This window comes from Harpegnathos saltator, unplaced genomic scaffold, assembly GCF_003227715.2.
Source record: "Harpegnathos saltator strain DR-91 unplaced genomic scaffold, Hsal_v8.6 scaffold117, whole genome shotgun sequence".
Lineage (NCBI taxonomy): Eukaryota > Metazoa > Arthropoda > Insecta > Hymenoptera > Formicidae > Harpegnathos > Harpegnathos saltator.
Genome location: NW_020229892.1, coordinates 1,217,610 through 1,237,761, shown reverse-complemented (window position 1 = coordinate 1,237,761; position 20,152 = coordinate 1,217,610). Strand labels below are relative to the sequence as shown.

At 33.8% G+C, this 20,152-nt stretch overlaps 4 protein-coding genes and 1 long non-coding RNA gene across 7 annotated transcripts; 4 read left to right on the top strand and 1 right to left on the bottom strand.

Moving 5' to 3' along the window:
* The first annotated feature begins 255 nt into the window (after positions 1–255).
* On the top strand, positions 256–731 carry LOC112589605 (uncharacterized). Its single transcript, XR_003113661.1, has 2 exons — positions 256–310; positions 541–731. It is a non-coding gene; the product is annotated as an uncharacterized LOC112589605 (long non-coding RNA).
* Positions 732–3,635: 2,904 nt separating this feature from the next.
* On the top strand, positions 3,636–5,796 carry Tbp (TATA binding protein). 2 transcript variants are annotated; one of them, XM_025304055.1, is made up of 6 exons: positions 3,636–3,887; positions 4,083–4,456; positions 4,582–4,712; positions 4,796–5,039; positions 5,154–5,352; positions 5,613–5,689. In XM_025304055.1, exons 2-6 carry the CDS (start codon positions 4,193–4,195, stop codon positions 5,687–5,689), a joined length of 915 nt encoding a protein of 304 aa, XP_025159840.1. In that variant the 5' UTR covers positions 3,636–3,887; positions 4,083–4,192. The 2 variants fall into 2 exon arrangements, with proteins under 2 accessions (XP_025159840.1, XP_025159836.1); XM_025304051.1 differs by lacking the exon at positions 3,636–3,887 and having other exon boundaries at positions 4,193–4,456; positions 5,613–5,796.
* Positions 5,797–7,571: 1,775 nt separating this feature from the next.
* Positions 7,572–10,182, bottom strand: LOC112589698 (luciferin 4-monooxygenase-like). The gene is made up of 2 exons (XM_025304041.1): positions 9,716–10,182; positions 7,572–9,175 (listed from the first exon to the last, which is right to left on the bottom strand). The coding sequence occupies exons 1-2, from the start codon at positions 9,830–9,832 to the stop codon at positions 7,670–7,672; spliced, it is 1,623 nt and encodes a 540-aa protein (XP_025159826.1). The 5' UTR covers positions 9,833–10,182; the 3' UTR covers positions 7,572–7,669.
* A 221-nt stretch (positions 10,183–10,403) lies between these two features.
* On the top strand, positions 10,404–12,513 carry LOC105184204 (uncharacterized). The gene is made up of 2 exons (XM_011142818.3): positions 10,404–10,689; positions 11,015–12,513. Exon 2 carries the CDS (start codon positions 11,292–11,294, stop codon positions 11,895–11,897), a length of 606 nt encoding a protein of 201 aa, XP_011141120.2. The 5' UTR covers positions 10,404–10,689; positions 11,015–11,291; the 3' UTR covers positions 11,898–12,513.
* Positions 12,514–13,853: 1,340 nt separating this feature from the next.
* On the top strand, positions 13,854–19,517 carry LOC105184202 (meiosis-specific coiled-coil domain-containing protein MEIOC). 2 transcript variants are annotated; one of them, XM_011142815.3, is made up of 5 exons: positions 13,854–14,184; positions 15,435–15,560; positions 15,682–17,706; positions 18,107–18,272; positions 18,430–19,517. In XM_011142815.3, the coding sequence occupies exons 1-5, from the start codon at positions 14,113–14,115 to the stop codon at positions 18,639–18,641; spliced, it is 2,601 nt and encodes an 866-aa protein (XP_011141117.1). In that variant the 5' UTR covers positions 13,854–14,112; the 3' UTR covers positions 18,642–19,517. The 2 variants fall into 2 exon arrangements, with proteins under 2 accessions (XP_011141117.1, XP_011141118.1); XM_011142816.3 differs by lacking the exon at positions 13,854–14,184 and adding an exon at positions 14,716–14,928.
* The last annotated feature ends 635 nt before the right edge of the window (positions 19,518–20,152 follow it).

The following is a 20,152-nucleotide window of genomic DNA, read 5'->3' as shown; positions in this document are numbered from 1 at the left end:
TTCAGATTGGTTAATTGGCGACAGTACTTGTCCGAATCAATCGTTTCGCCAGCGGGAGAAGCTCGAAATAGATTATGCCCTTGCAATCCCACCAAACAGAGAGCATCACCTTCATCGGGTGCAAACTGGCCTTTGGCATTGCGTAACATGCGATGAAAATTGAAAAAACGTTCTGTGCCATGTCGAAGTTCAAGCACAAGATTATCGTAAGCACCTTGAAGATAACGTTGCTCTATCATAGGACGAACCCACCATCGAGCTGTTCCCGAATGACTTGTTCTTGCCTTTTTAATCGTCGTTTTCTTCGCAGGTACAATAGCAAAACAAGCTTTTCATCGCGATTCATTCTTATTTATTATTTATTTCGATTATATTTTATTTTGTTAATAATTTTTGTTTGTTTTGTTAATAATTTATTAATTCTATTTTGTTTTGTTATAATTTTTACATTGTTGTCACTCGAAGTGCTTTTATATACACAATACTATGGGCTGCGTTCCAAAACTCAACGAATAGAATAACCATTGATTGACCAAACAGGACTGAAAGAATAATGATGTGACGCAATCTTTGCCGCGCATATGGAGTCGCTTTCCGCAGCCGTTTGCCGGAGCTCACCGCATGCATGGAGTCTTAGCTTAACGGTTGTCCGATCTACCGGCAACCTCCGGTCATGTATTGTATACAATAACATTTGTGTTCGTATAATAAAGTCTGTGCTGTGATTACAATATCTCGAAGCAGCGATACTATTCCTAGACCGACCACAGCCATTCTGTGATTATCAAATCTCAGAGCTGGAGATAAAGAAATATTTTATAGTTCAGTCTTCATCCTGTCCTCAGCATCTGCTTTATTTTCTAAAAATCTTTATGTATTATTTAAAGTATAAAAATATATATATTCTAAATTTATTGTTTGACATATTACAGCTTAGTTTATGTATAGAAAATAATATTGACATTGTTCTGTACATTATACAAAAAAGTAGAATAGATTTCCACAGAATAGTAAAAAATATATATATATTTGATAGTAAATAAAGTAAAAAAGTCTAATACTATTTTTTCTGTCGACGAATAGTTAGCGAGATATCTTAAGTTAAATGTTGAAAAAGTTACCAAGTTTCCCTTAAATATTTCTAAAAAATATTAGGCAAATAAAAAAATGTTTCAGACAAAAGTTGTTAAAATTAATTGGTAGAAAAAGAAAATATAATAAAAGATTGGGTTTTCTTTTTAAAAAAATTAAGTTGACCTTCAACCAACTTTGAAAATGCCTTCCAAATAAAAAACTGATAATGCCATTCTCTTTCCCCTTCGAAATCATGGAATACGTGTTTTAGCTTTTTTAAATATCTTTCATAGTTTTCTAGATTTCTTACCTGTTACGTTTGGAATTTAGCACCCTATATATATATTTACAAAATCGGTCCTGAAATATAAGAAATAAAAATAAATTCATTAATAAACTTCTAATATTACAATAACTTTAATGGTTCCTACAGTTACTTGTAGGAGTTAACAGTTAACAGTTACCTGTTGTTGTCCCGTACAGTCGCTTATAATATATATATGTGTTAATAATCAAAACCCTGCTTTATAGTGACGTTAGAAATAATACAAGGAATACAGCCGAACAATTTGATGATGATATATTACATTAACGAGATAATATTTCTCATGTTCCAAAATTGTATTGTACGTGACATGCTGCAATGCCTGGTACAGTCTTTTATATACGATAAATGTTCCAAAATTGTATTGTACGTGACATACTGCAATGCCTGGTACAGTCTTTTATATACGATAAATGTTAGACGGCCTGATTGCGAAATCTGGCTTTGTAGAGATCTCGGGGATAGATCGAAGAATATGTTATAACAATTTGGTACTGATATATGAGAGCAACGAGGCAAAATATTTTTTCTTGTAACATGGTATTTCGCGGGACTCGATGCGATGTTTCGTACGACACACGCTTTATTAATATATGATAAATTTTTGACGGCCGGAATGCAAAATCTGGCTCTGTAGGGACCTCGATAATAGTTCAAGGAATATTCCATATCAATTCGGCGATTACATATATTACGCCAACAAGGTGGAATATCTCTTCTTGTGAAATTGTATTCGTATGATCCACTTTGACGCTTGACGCATTTCTATTTATTTATAATAAAGTTATTTATAATAAAAGTTAGACAGCCCGATTGCAAAATCTGACTTTGTGAGGATCTTGGGAATAATTTTAGATATATGCTATAACAATATGATGATGATATATTACATCAGTGAAGGAATATATCTCATTTTGTACAATGCTACGAGTACTATATGTGATCCGCTCCGACGCTTCATAAATCTTTATTTATTTATGATACATTTCTCACAGCCTCACTGCAAAATCTGGCTCTGTAGGTTTCTCAGGGATAGTTAAAAAAAGATGCTATAACAATTTGGTGGTGAAACATATCGTCAAGGAGGTGAAATTTTGCATCTTCTATAATGATTTTTCAACTGATTCGCTCCAACGCCTGGTACGACGGGCGCTTTATTTATATATTATACATTTTTGACGACCGGATTGCAAAATCCGGCTTTGCACCGATCTCGGGTATAGTACGAAGAAGATGCTGCAACAATTTGGTAATAATACGTATCGTCAAAGAGACGAAATATTGCATCTCGTAAAATGATATTTCGAGTGACTCGCAGCGACGCTTGGTACAGCGAACGCTTTATTAATGTATGATAAATTTTTGACGGCCGGATTGCAAAATCTGGCTCTATAGAGTTCTCAGGGATAGTTCAAGGAAGATACCATAATAATTTGGCAGTTATATATATTGTCAACGTGGCAATATATTTGTTCTTGTAAAATTGTATTCCGCCTGATTCGCTGCGATATTTGGTACAGCTGATGATTTAATTATGTATAATAAATTGTTGACGGCCTGTTTGTAAGATCTAACTCTGTAGAGATCTCGGGAATAGTCGTAGGAAGATGCTATAACAAGTTCATATATTACATCAACAAGGCAAAATATTGCTTCTTGTAAAATGGTATTCCACCTGACTCGCTGCAACTCCTGGTACGGCTGATACTTTATTTATATATTATAAATTTGGGACGGCCGGATTGTAAAATCTGGCTGTGTAAGGTCTTCAGGGATAGTTCAAGGAATATGCTGTAACAGTTTAGCAATTATACGTATCGTCAACGAGGCGAAATTTTGCATCTTGTAAAATAATTTTTGGAGTGATTCGCTGCGATGCTTGGTACGGCAGACGCTTCATTTATTTTTCATAAATTTTAGACGGCCGGATTGCAAAATCTGGCTTTGTGGGGATCTCGGGAATAATATAAGGAACATGCTATAATAATTTGGCGGTGACATATAACTTCAGCTAGACAAAATACGTCAATTTGTAAAATGGTATTGCACGTGAGTCGCTGCGACACTTAGCTCACTCACCCAAAAGCCTGAAAAGCATTTTCTCGCCGTGTATCGGCCGGCGAAAGCCCGAGTGAGTAAGACAAGGACGGTGCAATCGATTGTTCGTCCTTGTCAAACTGACTTGATCCAACCTACCTGCTCTTGCACTCGCGCGCACGGTGTTGGTTCGCGATCTCGCCGCACGAGGCCTCCAAAGTCAACGCTGGATTTGTCTCTACAGGAGTAGACCCTTAATAAGTCAAGAAGGAACTACTTGAAAAGAGAAGAAAATCAATAGCAATGACTTCATAAATACTATATGTCCTGAAGTTAATTGTTAATAAAAGTATAAACATTTATTGAATATAAACTATGCTATAAATGAGCTATTGTCAAAGATTCTAAACACAGTATATTTACATTTATAAACAAACAACGAATAACTTGTGTATGTGTGTATGAATTAAACTTATAAAACAAAGTTTTTATATATATGATGCATGGGAAAATTTTTGAGGTTTATTTCTATATATTTTATATATCATTTTCATCAATCATCGATCATATATCAATTTTGGTGATTGTTTCGTTAAATTGAGAGAAGATAACTAAACTTTGAAATTAATAATCAACATTGTTTTAGGTAGTATATTATATGCATCTTATATAAGTTAAACATCAACTACCTCATGGATATCCAACTGTAATTTTAAGATTGCAGTTACATGTATATAGATTGAATAAACATTCAAGATGGATCAGATGCTTCCTAGTCCAGGTTTTAGCATACCCAGTATTGGTACACCTCTGCATCAGCCAGAAGAGGATCAACAAATCCTTCCTAATGCTTTGCAGCAACAACAACAATCGCAACAATATCAACTACAACAGTTACATTCGATGAGTCCTAACATGCAGAGCAGTATGCTGATGATAACACCGCAGAAAACTATGCATACCTATGCACCAACTCCAACATTTGCAACACCTCAGAGTCTCATGCAACCACAAACACCAGTAATTCAATATCAATATGTTAAATTATTTTCAATTTAGAAAAAAGATGTAATATATATATACATATATAAAATATAATATTATATATTAATGTTGCTCTATTAGTTTTGTTTTTTATTTTTTAGCAAAATATGATGTCTCCAATAGTACCACAAAATAGTCAAATCGCACCAGCATCAATAGGTCCTTCAACTCCAGGACCAATGACACCAATGACACCAGCTTCAGCTGACCCTGGAATATTGCCACAATTACAGTAATTTTATAGAGAAATTAACATATTAACATGTGTTTTTCCTACTTTATTTCTTTACATATCATGTTTCTGTTTTATCTTAGGAATATCGTATCTACTGTTAATTTAAATTGTAAACTTGACTTGAAGAAAATAGCACTTCATGCTAGGAACGCTGAATACAACCCAAAAAGATTTGCAGCTGTCATTATGCGAATAAGAGAACCCAGAACTACTGCACTAATATTTAGTAGTGGTAAAATGGTTTGTACTGGTGCAAAAAGTGAAGCAGATTCGCGTCTTGCAGCTAGAAAGTATGCAAGAATTATACAGAAACTAGGTTTTCCTGTGAGTATAATCAATTTGTGTAATTAAGATATAATATATTTGTAAATTTTTATGTTAATTGATAATATAAATTTTATTCCATTGTTAATTTGGTTATTATTATTTGATAAATAGGCAAAGTTTTTAGACTTTAAGATCCAGAATATGGTCGGTAGCTGTGACGTTAAGTTTCCAATTAGATTAGAGGGTTTAGTGCTTTCTCATGGGCAATTCTCATCATATGAACCAGAATTATTTCCTGGATTGATATATAGAATGGTGAAACCTCGGATTGTATTACTCATATTTGTTTCAGGAAAAGTAGTATTGACAGGTGAGTATCTATCCATGTTTTCAGATTCTATAGCATCATAGTAACCTCAACAAAGCTCACATAATGTTTTAAAAAATACTTTTTAATTTTCTGTTACAAAGTTTTCAAACTGTTAACATGTTATCAAAATTATAATATAAAATTATAGTATATAAAGTTATAGTATATTGCTATCAAAATCTATATCCTCATATTTTTAATTCTATATTTTTAACTTCATATTTATCGAGAAATTAAAAAAAAATTTTAATTTTTTCCAGGTGCAAAGGTTCGAAAGGAAATTTATGAAGCCTTTGACAACATTTATCCAATCCTGAAAAGCTTTAAAAAACAGTGATATTTATATAAAATTTATTTGTTTCTCTAATTTCCATTATTAAAATAGATGTTACAGACCTGATTTCTTTTTTTTCTGTAAATGATATATAAAGGCAAATTGAAATATTGGAGACTGTTACTGAATTGTATGTAATTTTGTTAAATATCTGTTTATATATCCAATACACACATGCGCGCAAATATAATACATTATGTGTATTGACTAGCACGAATTTTTGGGAACAATTTCCGATTGGTTAAACGGTTTTATTAAAAAAAAATAAATAAAAGAAACTTATGCTTACCTGCATGCGCACGCGCGTAGATATCATATATACACACATATACACATGCATACATACATACACAACGGACTGGAAGATTTTCTATCACGAATTCTTTAGCATATATATATTTGATCTTTTTCAAGAACTCAACATTAAACATTTTATTATTTAAATTTATCATTTTATTATTTAAATTTAGGAAAATATGAAAACTATAGTGATATATCTAAGCAGAGAAAATTTCTAAATTGATCAAGCAATCTATGTATATATATATATATATATTCATATAGTCACTATAGTTAAATATATATTCGTTTATTTTGAAATACCGTGTATATATATGTGCATGTATGTGCATAAGATAAAGTATTTCAAAGCATTCTGTTGTTTAATGATTGATGTTTTTAAAGCAATTAAACAATCTGGATTCAATTATATGAATTTTATAAATATTTGTTTCTAAGTAATATTAATTTTTAATATAATGAAAATATGAGTTAAAAAATTAGTATACAAATGCAACTTATGTAATTTTATAACTTTTATAATTTTGCTTATTTTTGATCTAACTAATCGTTATTTTAACTATACTTATTATTAAATTAGTGACAACATAAGAAATACACATATAGTATATTAGGAACAGGTTTAGTATATTACATAAGGAACAAGGAGCAAATTTTACAACCAATTATATATCCTAATTTTTACAAAATTTTCGGTCTTTTCCTTTTTACCTCCCTTATAGATAATGGCAACATATATATAATTGAATAGATATAAAAGAAAACAAAAATGTTTTCTTGACTTAGTAAATATAGTATCTCACAATTAACTCAAAATTTACACTCAAGTCAACTTGTTGAAACTCTACTTTTGTAAGTCTATTTTAAATGTATATAATATAAGAGAAAAAATCATAATTAGTTTTCCAATATATTATAGAAGTTAATTTGTACTTATTTCCTTGTTATTGAAAATATATAGAAAATATATAGAATGTTTGACAAAAATTGTAAGAGCATAATAGAATTTCTCTATAATTATTGAGCTGTCAAAAATATATTAAAAAAAAAACTTTAATTTTTGATGAACCTTGTGAACAGTTTGACATTATAATCATGGATCAATTGCAAAAAATTTAATGTTAAAAATAGAAAAAGAATATGCTTTTCGTTTTAATATAAATTTTTATCTAGAAAAAACTCTACTTTTAATATATTATTCTGTAATCATTCTGTCATATTTTAAGCTTTAGCAGTACAAAGAAATATTTTATTTAATTTCCAAGCTTATATATATATATGTGTGTGTATACACAGCATCTATCTTTGATTTGTTTTTAATATTTCATGAATATTTCAATTTATTTCTTCAGAAAGAAATGTTTCTAGGTGTTCCTCCCTCTGAAAAAATAAATTGAATGTTCATGAAACATCAGAAACAAATCCAAAGCATGATATGAACCTGTAAATCAAATTAAATACTTCATGTTATTATGTTTTTCAGACATCCTGTGTAGAATTCATTGTTGTATATAATATGAATATAAATATCTTTATTAAAGAATTAAGTTATATTATTTGTATTAATTAATTATTATATTAATTGTATTTAATCATAATAATCATGAATTTTGCTTATGCAAAATATCACTAAAAAAAATATAGCAAATAATACACATTATAAAAGGTAGATATTTGACATGCTTATAATTTTGATTGTAAAGAATCGCGCAGTAGTCGACGCAGAATTTTACCAGACGCAGTCTTTGGTATGCTATTTATGAATCTTATACCACCTCTGAGTCGCTTAGGATTTGACACACGCTCGTTAACATACTGAATTATATCCTCTTCACGTACGTTGGAATTATCTTGTTTTACAATAAAAGCCATTGGCAATTCTCCAGCTATTTCTTCTGGAATGCCAATTACAGCTGCGTCTCTCACACCAGGATATGTTAATAAAATCGCTTCAAGCTCAGCTGGGGGAACTTGATAACCCTTATATTTAATAAGTTCCTTTACACGATCAACAATGTAAAAGTATCTTTCTTTGTCATAGTATCCTACATCTCCTGTATGTAACCAACCATCTTTATCAATTGTTGCTCTAGTAGATTCTTCATCGTTACAATAACCTTTCATTATTAAATCTCCCTTGAAACATAATTCTCCTCTGCAATTTGGCCCTAAAGTTTTATCTGTTTCAAATTCTCCCAGTGGTATGATTTTTGCAGACATGCCTGGAGCTAACATAAAACTGCCTGGTTTTGCCTTATCACCTGTTGACCATAGCACACTTAGAGTAGTTTCTGTTAATCCATAACCCTGCTTAATTACAGGAACATTCAATCGCTTGGTAACAGCCTCATAAATCTCTTCTGACAAAGGTGCTGCTCCGCATGCTATTACCTTAACAGATGATAAATCATATTTATCTACAAGTGGATGTTTAGCCAAGAACACCATAAGTGGTGGCACCAATATTAAATTCTCAATTCTGTATTTCTCAATACATTGTAGGAACAATTCCTCATCAAAATGTGAAAAGATTATAGACGTGTTTCCAGTTATGAGTCTAACCAGCAATATAGTAAATGAATATACATGAAAAAATGGTAGCAATGCTAAACCTGTAAGTTTTCCTTCATTAATCTGTATATATATATCCATTACATGTTTTATGACTGTAATGAAATTTTTGTCTGTCAACATGACACCTTTAGGTAGTCCTGTAGTTCCACTCGAGCATAAAATTGCTGCTACATGGTTATTTATATCAACAGAAATAGCTCGGAACATATTCATATCACTGTTTGATATATTTGATATTGCTTTGCTTAAATTCATCCATGTTGTACTGATATTGTGATGTTCAGTTAATATTAATATTTTTGGTGACCAGTATAAATCCTTGATTATCATTTTTATATTATTAAATGCTATTGCAGAAATAAATAAATATTTTGGCTTAGAAATGGCAAGTGCATGTTTGAATTCTCTTTCTGAATATAGTGGATTTAATGGACAGACTGTAGCACCCACATAAAATATAGCACATATAACAATATGAAATTCCAAGTTATTTTCACTGCATATGGCAATTGTATCATTTACTTTCACTCCTTTTTTCTGAAAGAAAATTGCCAACTTACGACTAGTGTTTAAGATATGTTCGAAAGTTTGTTCCTTGCCTGTATGGGCGTTTATCTGTTAAAAATATTTATTGTTATTATATGTACATATGTATGCACATATATATCATATATATATATATATATATGTATAAACATAAAGCAACATATAAACTTGAATTGTATAAAATATTACAAAAATGAAGTATTGTGTAATTGTTGTATAAAATACTACAAATTACAATACATAAAAATAATTATAAATGTCAGTTAGTATGGATAAACTAAAAGATTTTTTGAAGATTTAATTAAATAGATGTCTTGTATTGAAAAAATTGCAATATAAAAACCCAGCAAAGACAATATTACATTTAATATGCATGTTAGTTGTAATTTCCTACTCAACAATATAACTGTTATATTGTTGAGTAGGAAATTACAACATTCATGTTACATGTAATATTGTTTGCTGGGATGAAACAATACATAGGTTTTATATTTACGATACAAAATATTTTGAATTTACGTATATACAAGATAAAATTATAAAAATATTATTTTAATAAAACAATAAACAGGAGAAATCATGTAATTATATTAATAAGCATATACTTACTTGTGCTACACAAGTACCATGCAGTGTTAGTTGTTTTAACAATAATTGTCCTAATGATAAATCTTTCCATTCAGATGTCACATCATCTTCATATAAAATATTCCCTTTTTCTGACATGGTGAAAATGTAGCGGTCGACCCTCTCCCGCTATCTACCGCGACGCCCGCGAGCTCGTCTTCGCTCAGCCGCCACAAGCAGGGTGAAGCAGGGGCTCGATTCTGTAACTCACTCGCAACGTTGCGTATACGTAATTTACGAGTGGTCGGAAAGCGTATACGTTTCTCAAGTAATCGCTAATATGTATTCTCTGAATAATTTGCGAATATTCGTATTAGAATATGTATACGTTTCTTTTGAACGAATATTACATGTGGTAACTGGTGGTAACGTTGTAAGCCGTGTTCTGAAACCTTCAGTACTGAAAACCTATAATTCACGTCACTTATATTATAGATTGTTAGGAGTAACAGTGAATTGTGAATATAACCTTAGTCCGTATGGAAAACAATATTAGCCTAATATTACATATGTCGTACGATAAGCTTTTCGGATACATTGATTGGCGTACGCGAAGCAATCCTAGAAATATTCTATTTATTAACCAATCAACGTATTCGAAAAGATTGTCGTACGACAAATGTAATATTAGCCTTAGGCCAAATTCCACAACTTGCTTTAAACGGAGTGAATTCGGTTCTGGACACGGAACGAGAACGATCAGTTACTCCTTGTCAATATAACCTATTCCTCTCATTTTATATTTTAGACCTGGCATTCTCACAAAGTTTTATCGCTAATCCCACTGTTGATTACATTCATTCGAGTCGAAAGGTTTTTCGTCACGCACTGCAAGGCTCACTTCGGAATTTTATACCATGGATATAGACAAAGGAAACCTCGATTCTGATAAGGACACGTAATCTCCTCTAAATACCCTTGATGACAGATCGCAGTATTCTTTATACGCGGAATCGGTGAGAGATCAACGCAATAATTCTTCTACATCTACATTTTCATATTCGAATGGGACCTCTGATCCCTCGTTGGGAGTGAAGGAAAAGTCTAGTAACTCATTGACCGAAACACATAGAAGACTCATGCAGAATAGATACGGACCTCCGTCCAAAGGTCCTTTCGAAATATATATATCCAAAGTAGTAGACAACCGTATCGATAAAAACATTATCAGGAGCGAAATAAAAATTGGCAAAATAATGGCTAGACTTTTTCCGACATTGTGGAGATCCGCGATCAATCTGAAATCTATTGGAACATATAAATTCTCAGTCTCCTTCCCAGACGGGGTAGCGGCCAATAAAATGGTGGAAAACGTCCGTCATGGAGGAGAAAGTAATTAGGGATACCATTTGGATAGCTTGCGTACCGGATTATCGTATCACTTCCAGGGTTGTTACCAGAGATATTGATTATTCTGAAAACGGAGGAAATTAAACAATTTTTACAGGCACCTCCTCATTACATAACCCAGCTACCGGAAATACTCGAAGTCAAGCATATTCACAAGAGGATAGTTGATCCTGCCGATAAATCCAAGTTCGTTTATATTCCATCCAATATGATAATGATAACATTTGCAGGCCTATCCGCTCCCAAAGCAGCTATCTATTTTGGGAAAAAGATCAGATTTGCACCATATATACAGAAAGTAAAGAGATGCAACAATTGCCAACGTTTCGGTCATATTGAGGCTCAATGCAGAGGTGGATCGAGAGCCATGATGTGTGCAACCTGTGCGAGCAAGGGACATCATTCGAAAAGTTGCTCATCATCTCATCTGGCTTGTATAAACTGCCTGCGGAGGAAACTTCCCTTCCCTAATCATAGAACCAGCTCGGACATATGCCCGACTTTCATTGAAAATCGAAGAGCGAAGATTGTCATGGCGAAGTTGGGTCTGAATCCATCTGATGCCATGGCGTTCTATAAATCCACTGGGCATCGTCTACCAGACAAATGGTTCGAAATTAACAGTGCTGAAGAATCTGCTACGTTTGCGGACTTTATCCCTTGGTTTAAGGAGAGCGACTACTTTTCGGACTTGGACCCCGGACTGTCGACTAGCGGAGAGAACGAATTCAACACCATACTATTTAGGAGCTCTTTTAACGAAAATTTTCAACATCGTTTCTGCTTTATTAATAAGTGCTGCATCTTTACATGAGGCATCGTCTACCAAAATGCGAATTGCAGAATGTAATAGTAGGAAGTGCAAATACATAGCTTCATTTAAAAGGTCAACAAAAATAATAGGACCGGTATATAATAAAATTTGACGATGCTCTGTAGCCTTGAAAGTACGATGTTTTGCTATATCAATTGGTAGTCTTGCAAATTCTTTTAGACAAAATTGTTTAGCTAACTTCAATCTATCAGAAAGAATTTTTAGAGGCAGGTGAAAGTTTTGCAGAAGAAGCATATTTTCTATTGATAATAGCCAAGAACATTTTATCCCTAACACCAAGGCAAACTAAGTACATATAATCGAAAACAGTTTGTTTTACTAAATTTATAGAAAGATGTGCGATAGATCCTTCTTCATTATGATGCTCTCCATCTAAACATATATCATATTCTTTGCTTGTTCGCAACCTATGATCTACATCAAGATATACCATAACACCTTGGCGAATACTTTCTCTTGTGATCCAATGCTTGGAACATGGAATTCTAGATTTATGACCTTGATGTTCTAACACAAAAGCTCATGCCACTGTATCTGCGATTAAACAACAAATACTAAATGTAACTTTTTCCCATTAAAAGTTATTCCTTTATTATTCTTGTAGCACATCATCAACAAATGGTCTTAATAACTCAGTAGCATTTGTAGGTTTTGAGGATCCTTTCCAAACACCTATAATTTCTAGCTTACTTCCATAAATGTTAGCAATTCTGATTTGTATAGGATACAGTTGAATTTTACTTGCACTATCTAAAGCGGCACTATCTACATGGAAATCTATCTTTAAATTATTCGGGATGATATCTAAAGATATAATTTTAAGAATAGACTGAATTCCTTTCTCGAAACCTAAATGTAGATACTGTCCTCCAGCAATGTCAATAATATTACATGGTGTACGAGGTATATTCATAACTGTTCTTGGATCACAATGAAGTTGTGAAAAACAAGAATGAGTCCTGAGAAGTTGCAAAATCTCTTTTGCTTGGACATGGTTAATACGTGTTTTTAGAAACACATAAGCAAGCTCTTCCTCGAAATTTCTTTCTACACCAAGAACTAAAGATTCCTCAATTTCAGATTTATTTTTCTTCTCATTTTCCACATTATTATAACTTGTTCGAGAAGACTTGTTAGTAAGTTTTACATTTCGAAATTCCTGCCTTATGTAAAAGTTAGTTGAATCATTCATTTTAGAATTACATGCAACATTATCTGATTTTAAAAGTACTTTTCTATCAATCATCTCTTTACGCGAAGTATTGTTCGAAAGAACAATTTGAAAGAAAAATTATTCGAGCTAACCTGTACTTATACCCAGTCGAAATTTTATGAATAATTTTACGTGAACGAATTTTTGCAATTTGTATATTTTTCAAATGAATGTGAAACAATAAATAAATATAAACAAAAATAAAACTTACTTTAATTAAATTTTTAAATAATATTGGCTAAAGAATATCGGCTTGTATTTATATCATGTCCGTTATACATGCGAAAAGAAATAAAGGCGAATGGTCTGTTCCTTTTCGCTGTACAACGACAGAAGCGCGCACTGTGAGATCATCATGCAAACATTTTGTTATCGGGGTGAATTACATGTCGTGACGGTAACATGCAAACTTTATCGATGCAAGACAGTACGGTGGCAGCATATTTCTTGCTCGATGTGCTTACCACAGCATGCACTAACGTGCTGACACGCTTTGTTATCGGGGTAATTAAAAATGTATTATTAAAATTGAAAAACTACAATAATGTATGTATGTTATTATTCTTCTTTAATCATAGCTCGAAAGTTTCTTTGCTATTACGAAAATAATTTAGAGTCAACCATCTTTATTATTACTTCATTGGTAATATGCTTTCTAATCGACGGTTGATAAAATGTGAATCGTCGTATATTATCTACAATAAAGTGACGCGAGTTTCGACCACTTAGATGAGACTCATATGGGTCAGTGAAATGTCAGTGAATAATGTGAACAGTGTACGAGTGGTATATGAGCGGTACGTACAGAAGATGTGAATAACAAGCGGTAGTGATGGATGACAATAGAAAAATAGGAATCACCATCAAAACTAGTTAAGAAAACCGATTGTAACTGATCGTCGCGATAAAGTGATGGCGAGTAACGACGATACAATCAGTGATAGTAGTGAGACAGTAACCATCGACCAGCTTTTTTAACGAATGGCGTTGTCCAAAGTGTGTAATCAGACATCTATGATTCTCGGCGATAATGCTTTCGCCATCGTTGGCAAGGTAAGGTTTTCTTTAAAAACCTCTTTCTCTCCCCTTCTCACTCTCTCTCTCTCCCCCCTCTCTCTCTACCTCTCTCTCTCCCTTTCCCTCTCTCTTTTCCTCTCTCTCTCTTTCTCTCTCTCTCTCTCTCTCTCTCTCTCTCTTTCTCTCTTCCCCTCACCCTCTCCTCACCCTGTCACACTTCTTTCATCAGATTAAAAGACAACGAAGTCTTGTTTGGCGTTTCATTAAATATTATATCAAAATAGTATTGGGTTCCTCCTACTTAGCTGCACTATGTTACATTTTCTGCACCACAAATGACACAAGTACAGTAAGTTGAGAAAGTTGTCATACTATTCATCGTGTTCTCTCCATATTTTTGTTTCCATAGGAAAGACAAATAATGCGGCAAAGTATTTCGTCGGGAAATATTGTTTTCATACGCACGTTAGGAACAGAAATTTTTATTTAGTAATATCTGTCTTCATATAGAATTGTATTAAAATAATAAGAACGGCGGTACCAATATCTTTTTTATCTGTTGTGTACATATATTCGGGAGAGGAAAGTGCAGGAAAGTACACAGAAAGTGCTGTCTAATAGGAACAGAATTCTTGTGTCGTAAACCTGAGAAAGAAGGGAGAAGGGTGCGATCCGCGTTTGTTTGAAGCTGCACCGAGCGAGTGAACGAAAAAACGTGAATATAAGAAATCATGCTTCGTGTATTTCTCACATTCGTCCGCAAGAATGCAAATAGTGATGGTATAATATCTGCGCTTATCCTTACATTCGTCTCGATCAGCGTGTGGGTGTATTCGAGTGTAGCGAATTTGCCATAGGCATAGCCACGATCATAACGTAGCTTCAACTTTTCTTACTTCGTTCGATTTCTCGGTTATTGGGATTTTTATTTCGTCAGCACACGTCGCATGTCTCGCATCTTTTACGTCGTTTAATATTTTCATGTAATAAATCGACTGTTCTTTCCTTTCGTTCGCGTCGTTCGAAAACAATCGACAGATTCTATGCTATTTTATATGGTTGAATACATTTCCTATAATAATTGTCGCTAAATAAATAATATATATTATTCAAAGGCTTTTTCGATGCTAACAGTCGTGACATTCGAAGTTTAGTTAATCGTAAACTATCAGCTTTACTAAATTATTGTTGACGACACTAAATTACTGTATATTTTTGTTTTATGGATTACCCAAGTCCACTTGTCATTTACAAGAATTTTATATCGACAATTGTTCTCTATACAGAATAACGAGATTGAACATAGTGTCAATATGTTGGATGTACCACGGAAAATATATTCAAGGGACTTGCATGGTTCAGAATATAATCATTGGAGTTACGACTTAACAGACTACAGCACAAAAAGAAATGTAAGTAATATAGATATTTAATAAATTTTGTGCTAACTTTATAGAATGATAATGCATAATGTTGTTGCTATAACAATATTGTCAATATGGTTGAGTTTTCAAAATGCCAAAATCTGTTTAGATGAATACTGAAGATGATGATAGTCAGGATTTAAATAATTCAATGGTTAATGATCTGGTGTCAAAGATCCTTGATGAAGATTCCATGACCATTGATACTTTTCGCAATAGTTATAACAGCAGAAATTATCAAACTGCTGAGTTTGTTAACTCTTATCCTAATCAAATTGGAGATAGTCTGAACAGTTATTTGAGTGATGTGGTAGATCACTTAGAAAGTCGTTATCCATGCGGCAAATTAACAAACAATACCTATAACAATGTTAAGAGTGAATACCATCGTACAAACAATCTTTGTAATGATTTTAATATATTGAGTCTGAATACACACATGGGGCAATCAACAGAACAAAGTAGTGCCAGCAGCAATGAACTTCCACCAAACACATATTCATCTGATACACGGGCACATGTTGTACATTCGAATGATGGGAATATATACACAAATGGAAGCAGTATGCCACTGTGTAACGATCTGCTAACAACTATCACTACAAATGAAATCAATTACAGCAAACAGTCTGGTAGTTGGACAGAGCCCTTAATGACGCCTTCAATGGGGTGCAACAGGAGTGAGTTAATGGGAAATTACTCGAGAGTTCCAAGTTGTGCTAAACCGGATCTTAATTTCAATGTGGCGTTAACCCTCGCCTTGGATTCATCGAACTCGACAGTTCCTATTAATGAGCTGGAGTATCACAACAGCTTGAGACACAATTGTACGCCATCTAACTCATATGGCAATCAATCTATGATGAACATGCATGATATGTACAGTATCAGCAGTAACACCACTCAGAGTTTTGGATATAGGCCGAACTCGGCGATGACTGACCTAAACGCCGAATCTGTTTTCCTGTCAACTTCGCCATCACATTTCTCACCTGCCGACACAACGACTCTACATACTTGTTTTGGCAGCAATATACAACGTAACGACATCAGCGATTTTGCCAAGGAGGCTCACGATACCGCTCGATTAAATATGACAAGTATCAGTAACATACCTAATGAACAGATGATTCAGTTCTTGCAGCCGCAGACTCGTAGTAGCTACAAATTGGATCAAGCTGTGGACCAAGATTATAAAACCTTAATCGATTACTATTCCCCTGGTATAACTGGTACAAATAATTTTATCGCATCCTTGACTAATAACCTAGACACGAATGAAAACGTCTGCCTCCCTAGTGACTGTAGGATCGATAATAATTTATTGAAGATAATCAGTCCGAAATCAAAGGCTGTTGAAGCTAAACCGTATTCGCCGATAGGATTTCCAAAGAACTTAAGTTCGCGTAATTTGTATCAGCCTATGGCTAAATATGGTTGTCACAGTTATCAACAATACACTGCCAGCAGTGGCGGCGATACTCTCAAGATATTGCCACAAAACTCGGCGTTTTATCACAACGACTTAAAGCAGCCTAAATTAAATGCATATAAACTGGATGGATATGATATAACTAAAGAGATGGCCTTTCCCTCGGCAGGTCATCTGACTGATTGTATCGCAAGTTCCACATTAGACAAGGACGCAACCTTTGGTCACATCATGAAGCAACATCATATGTCAAAAATACAGAGCATTCCCGCTGGGATCCCACCGCCGGATATTATTTTCAATTCGAGAATGATATCGGGTGCAAATACTGTAAGATCGGGAACATTCCCGTCAGTGATGCCAGTCCCAGTCCCTGTTCCGCTTCATCCCGTACCACGGCTGTTCTCCACGCTTTACGGAGGAAGTTTAAGTTTTAGAAACAGCATTAGTGGTGCAGCCAGAAAGACCGGTCCCTCGAGTATATTGCATTTCAATCTCGAGCAAACGTACGAGCAATTCAAGCAGCTGGAGAAAGAGCGCAAGAAGTGCGAGGCCGGATTAGCCGCTCACTTTCCAGGGAAACGAGTAACTAGCGCAAATAACATACCTATCCCACGTCCTCAAGGAAATCCGTCTAGAGTGGATCGCTTGGTAATCGATTATTTGAGAGAGCACGCTCGTGTCATTACATTAATAGCGAAGGTAAATAAACAATTGTGTCTGCGAAAATATATCTTTATCTGTACTACTTTATGTTTTATTTGTATTACGTAAGCACTATGCATTATAAACTTACCTTCTACTCCACTACTTTTATTTGACTTTACTGTGTTATGTATACACTGAATGGAGTGAACTGCTTGTTTTTCGTTCTCGAAAAAAATCTCTTATAAAAAGAAATTATTTCTTCTCTATCAAGTATTTTCTATTTCTATTTTGTTGTTCTTTAACTTTTTTTTTAAGAATAGTTTTTCATTGTCATAGTTTGTCGCAGTTTTATCTTTTAATCGTATCTTGTATATAATTTGCATATGTATATACTTATACAATTGTATAAGTATATACATATACTTATACAATTTTTCACTTTGTAATGGAACAGATGGAACGCTTACGTGGGACTACGATGAATCAACGTGTGCACAAAGCTATGGAACATTGGCTGGAAGCTATCAAATTTGTTCAAGATTGTCGCAAGCAAGAAATCACAAATGCTATCAAACGTCAAAAAGAGAATCCTCATTGCATTTTAGCGTATGACGACAATGGTGAGTGTAGTGGGAAAGTAGTTCACGTTGAATTTGCGCGTGAATCATTGATCGTAGTCCTTTTAGTGCAACTGTAAATTTGAAAATTATAAATTTGATATAACATACCATTATGTTGTTACCGTTATATGTTTTTAACATATTTGTGCGTACCTAGATATTTTGACTTTGGCTGGAAGCGTGCACGCATTGACGAAAGCATCGCGATACGCGCGAACCGGTATGTATAACGCGCTCCAAGCTACGCTACTTTATGATTTGGACGTGGAGAAGAAGGTCGTTGAGACTTCCAAGGAACCGGTGCTCGAGACTAGATACAGCGAAAGTCAGCTAAAAGATGGAATCAACGATTATTCAAGCAATACCTAGCAAAATTGCGCCGAATCCATATCGTTCATCTTGAAACGCTAAAAAGAGGCGAATTCAGCAGCTTTTTACTTACGTATAGTATTACGTTTATGAAAAGCGTACGCTGGTGTTTACGTGATTATTTTATCGTTGAAACAAAATGCCGCCCATTAAATTCAAAACTTTCACTCGCGATATGTGAGAAGAATCGTTATATGCGAGAAAAAGAAGACACGCACGTATACAGACACACATACACACACACACACACGACACACACATAGAAAGAACTAAAGTGTAAAACTCGAAAACGTGGAATGTGCGCAACTTTTTACAGATTATTAATAATTCCGTAGTTTTCTACGTATTTTAACGCTTATCGGCGGTGCGATATAGCTTTTCGGAAACACCGATATAGATGCGAAAGAATTTCGCTCATCGCTGGAGAGACTGCCCATTCTTTGTCATTTATCTCTATTATCTGTGTCAAGAAAAGAAAGAGGATATCTTTTTTTTTGACACTTGAAGATAAACTAGGAGCGGTATAAATTGGGTTTAAACCGGTGAATAATCACTAGCTTTGAAATCGTTGACTTATTAACTCGCAACAAGAACGAGATTGCTCAGATGATATTACATCCTTTTAGAAATATCGTTCTTCGTATAATTATTCGTTTGTACATGTATCTTAAGTTAAACGAGATAGGCAAAATACTAAACCGATGTACTCGTTCAAAATGTCCGATAGTAATTCATTAGATTAGCTCAATGTGGCCTTCCTTAAATGTGTAACCCATTGTGTGGTAGTAGATGTCTTAAAACTTGAATATTTCGTATAAGTGCCATGCCAATTAAATCGCATGCAACACGCGAGCTTTACATTTACATGTGTGTATATATATATATATATATATATATATATATATATATATATATATATAAATGTTGATAGCAGGGAAAATAGAGGAAGGCGCATTGAAACACTAGGATACATCCAATGAACGATTTCGTGCTGGTAGAAATACGATATAAACAAATTTTCGGTATTCTTTCTATTTGTGTTTCTCAAAGCCACAGAAATGTCATCAGGCCCGATAGATACAGCAAACGCCAAGAGAATAAATACGACATATGTTAGAGATACACACTTCTGCCGTGTGTATGGCGCACGGTATTTCAAAATTTATTTTTTAAACTCGGTGTTTCAAGCGTTCCCCGTTTTCTCCTTCTAGATTTTCATTACCGACATCGTTCCAGATGTACTCTTACGAATACAGAAGATACACATATGTAATACGCACATACGCGAGGTATGACTGCATTACATCGACAGGTATACGCACAATGACATTAAACCACATTCATATATATATGTAATGTTAATTTGCACGTTTGCTTTTTCGTGATAATTTTGCATATTTGCAATGGATATTAACGGTCAAAAGTTTGTATCATTTAATTTTTAATCAAATAACGAAGTAATTGGAAACGTGTGCGTAAAGTCATACTTTTTTGATTTTTTTCTTTTTTAC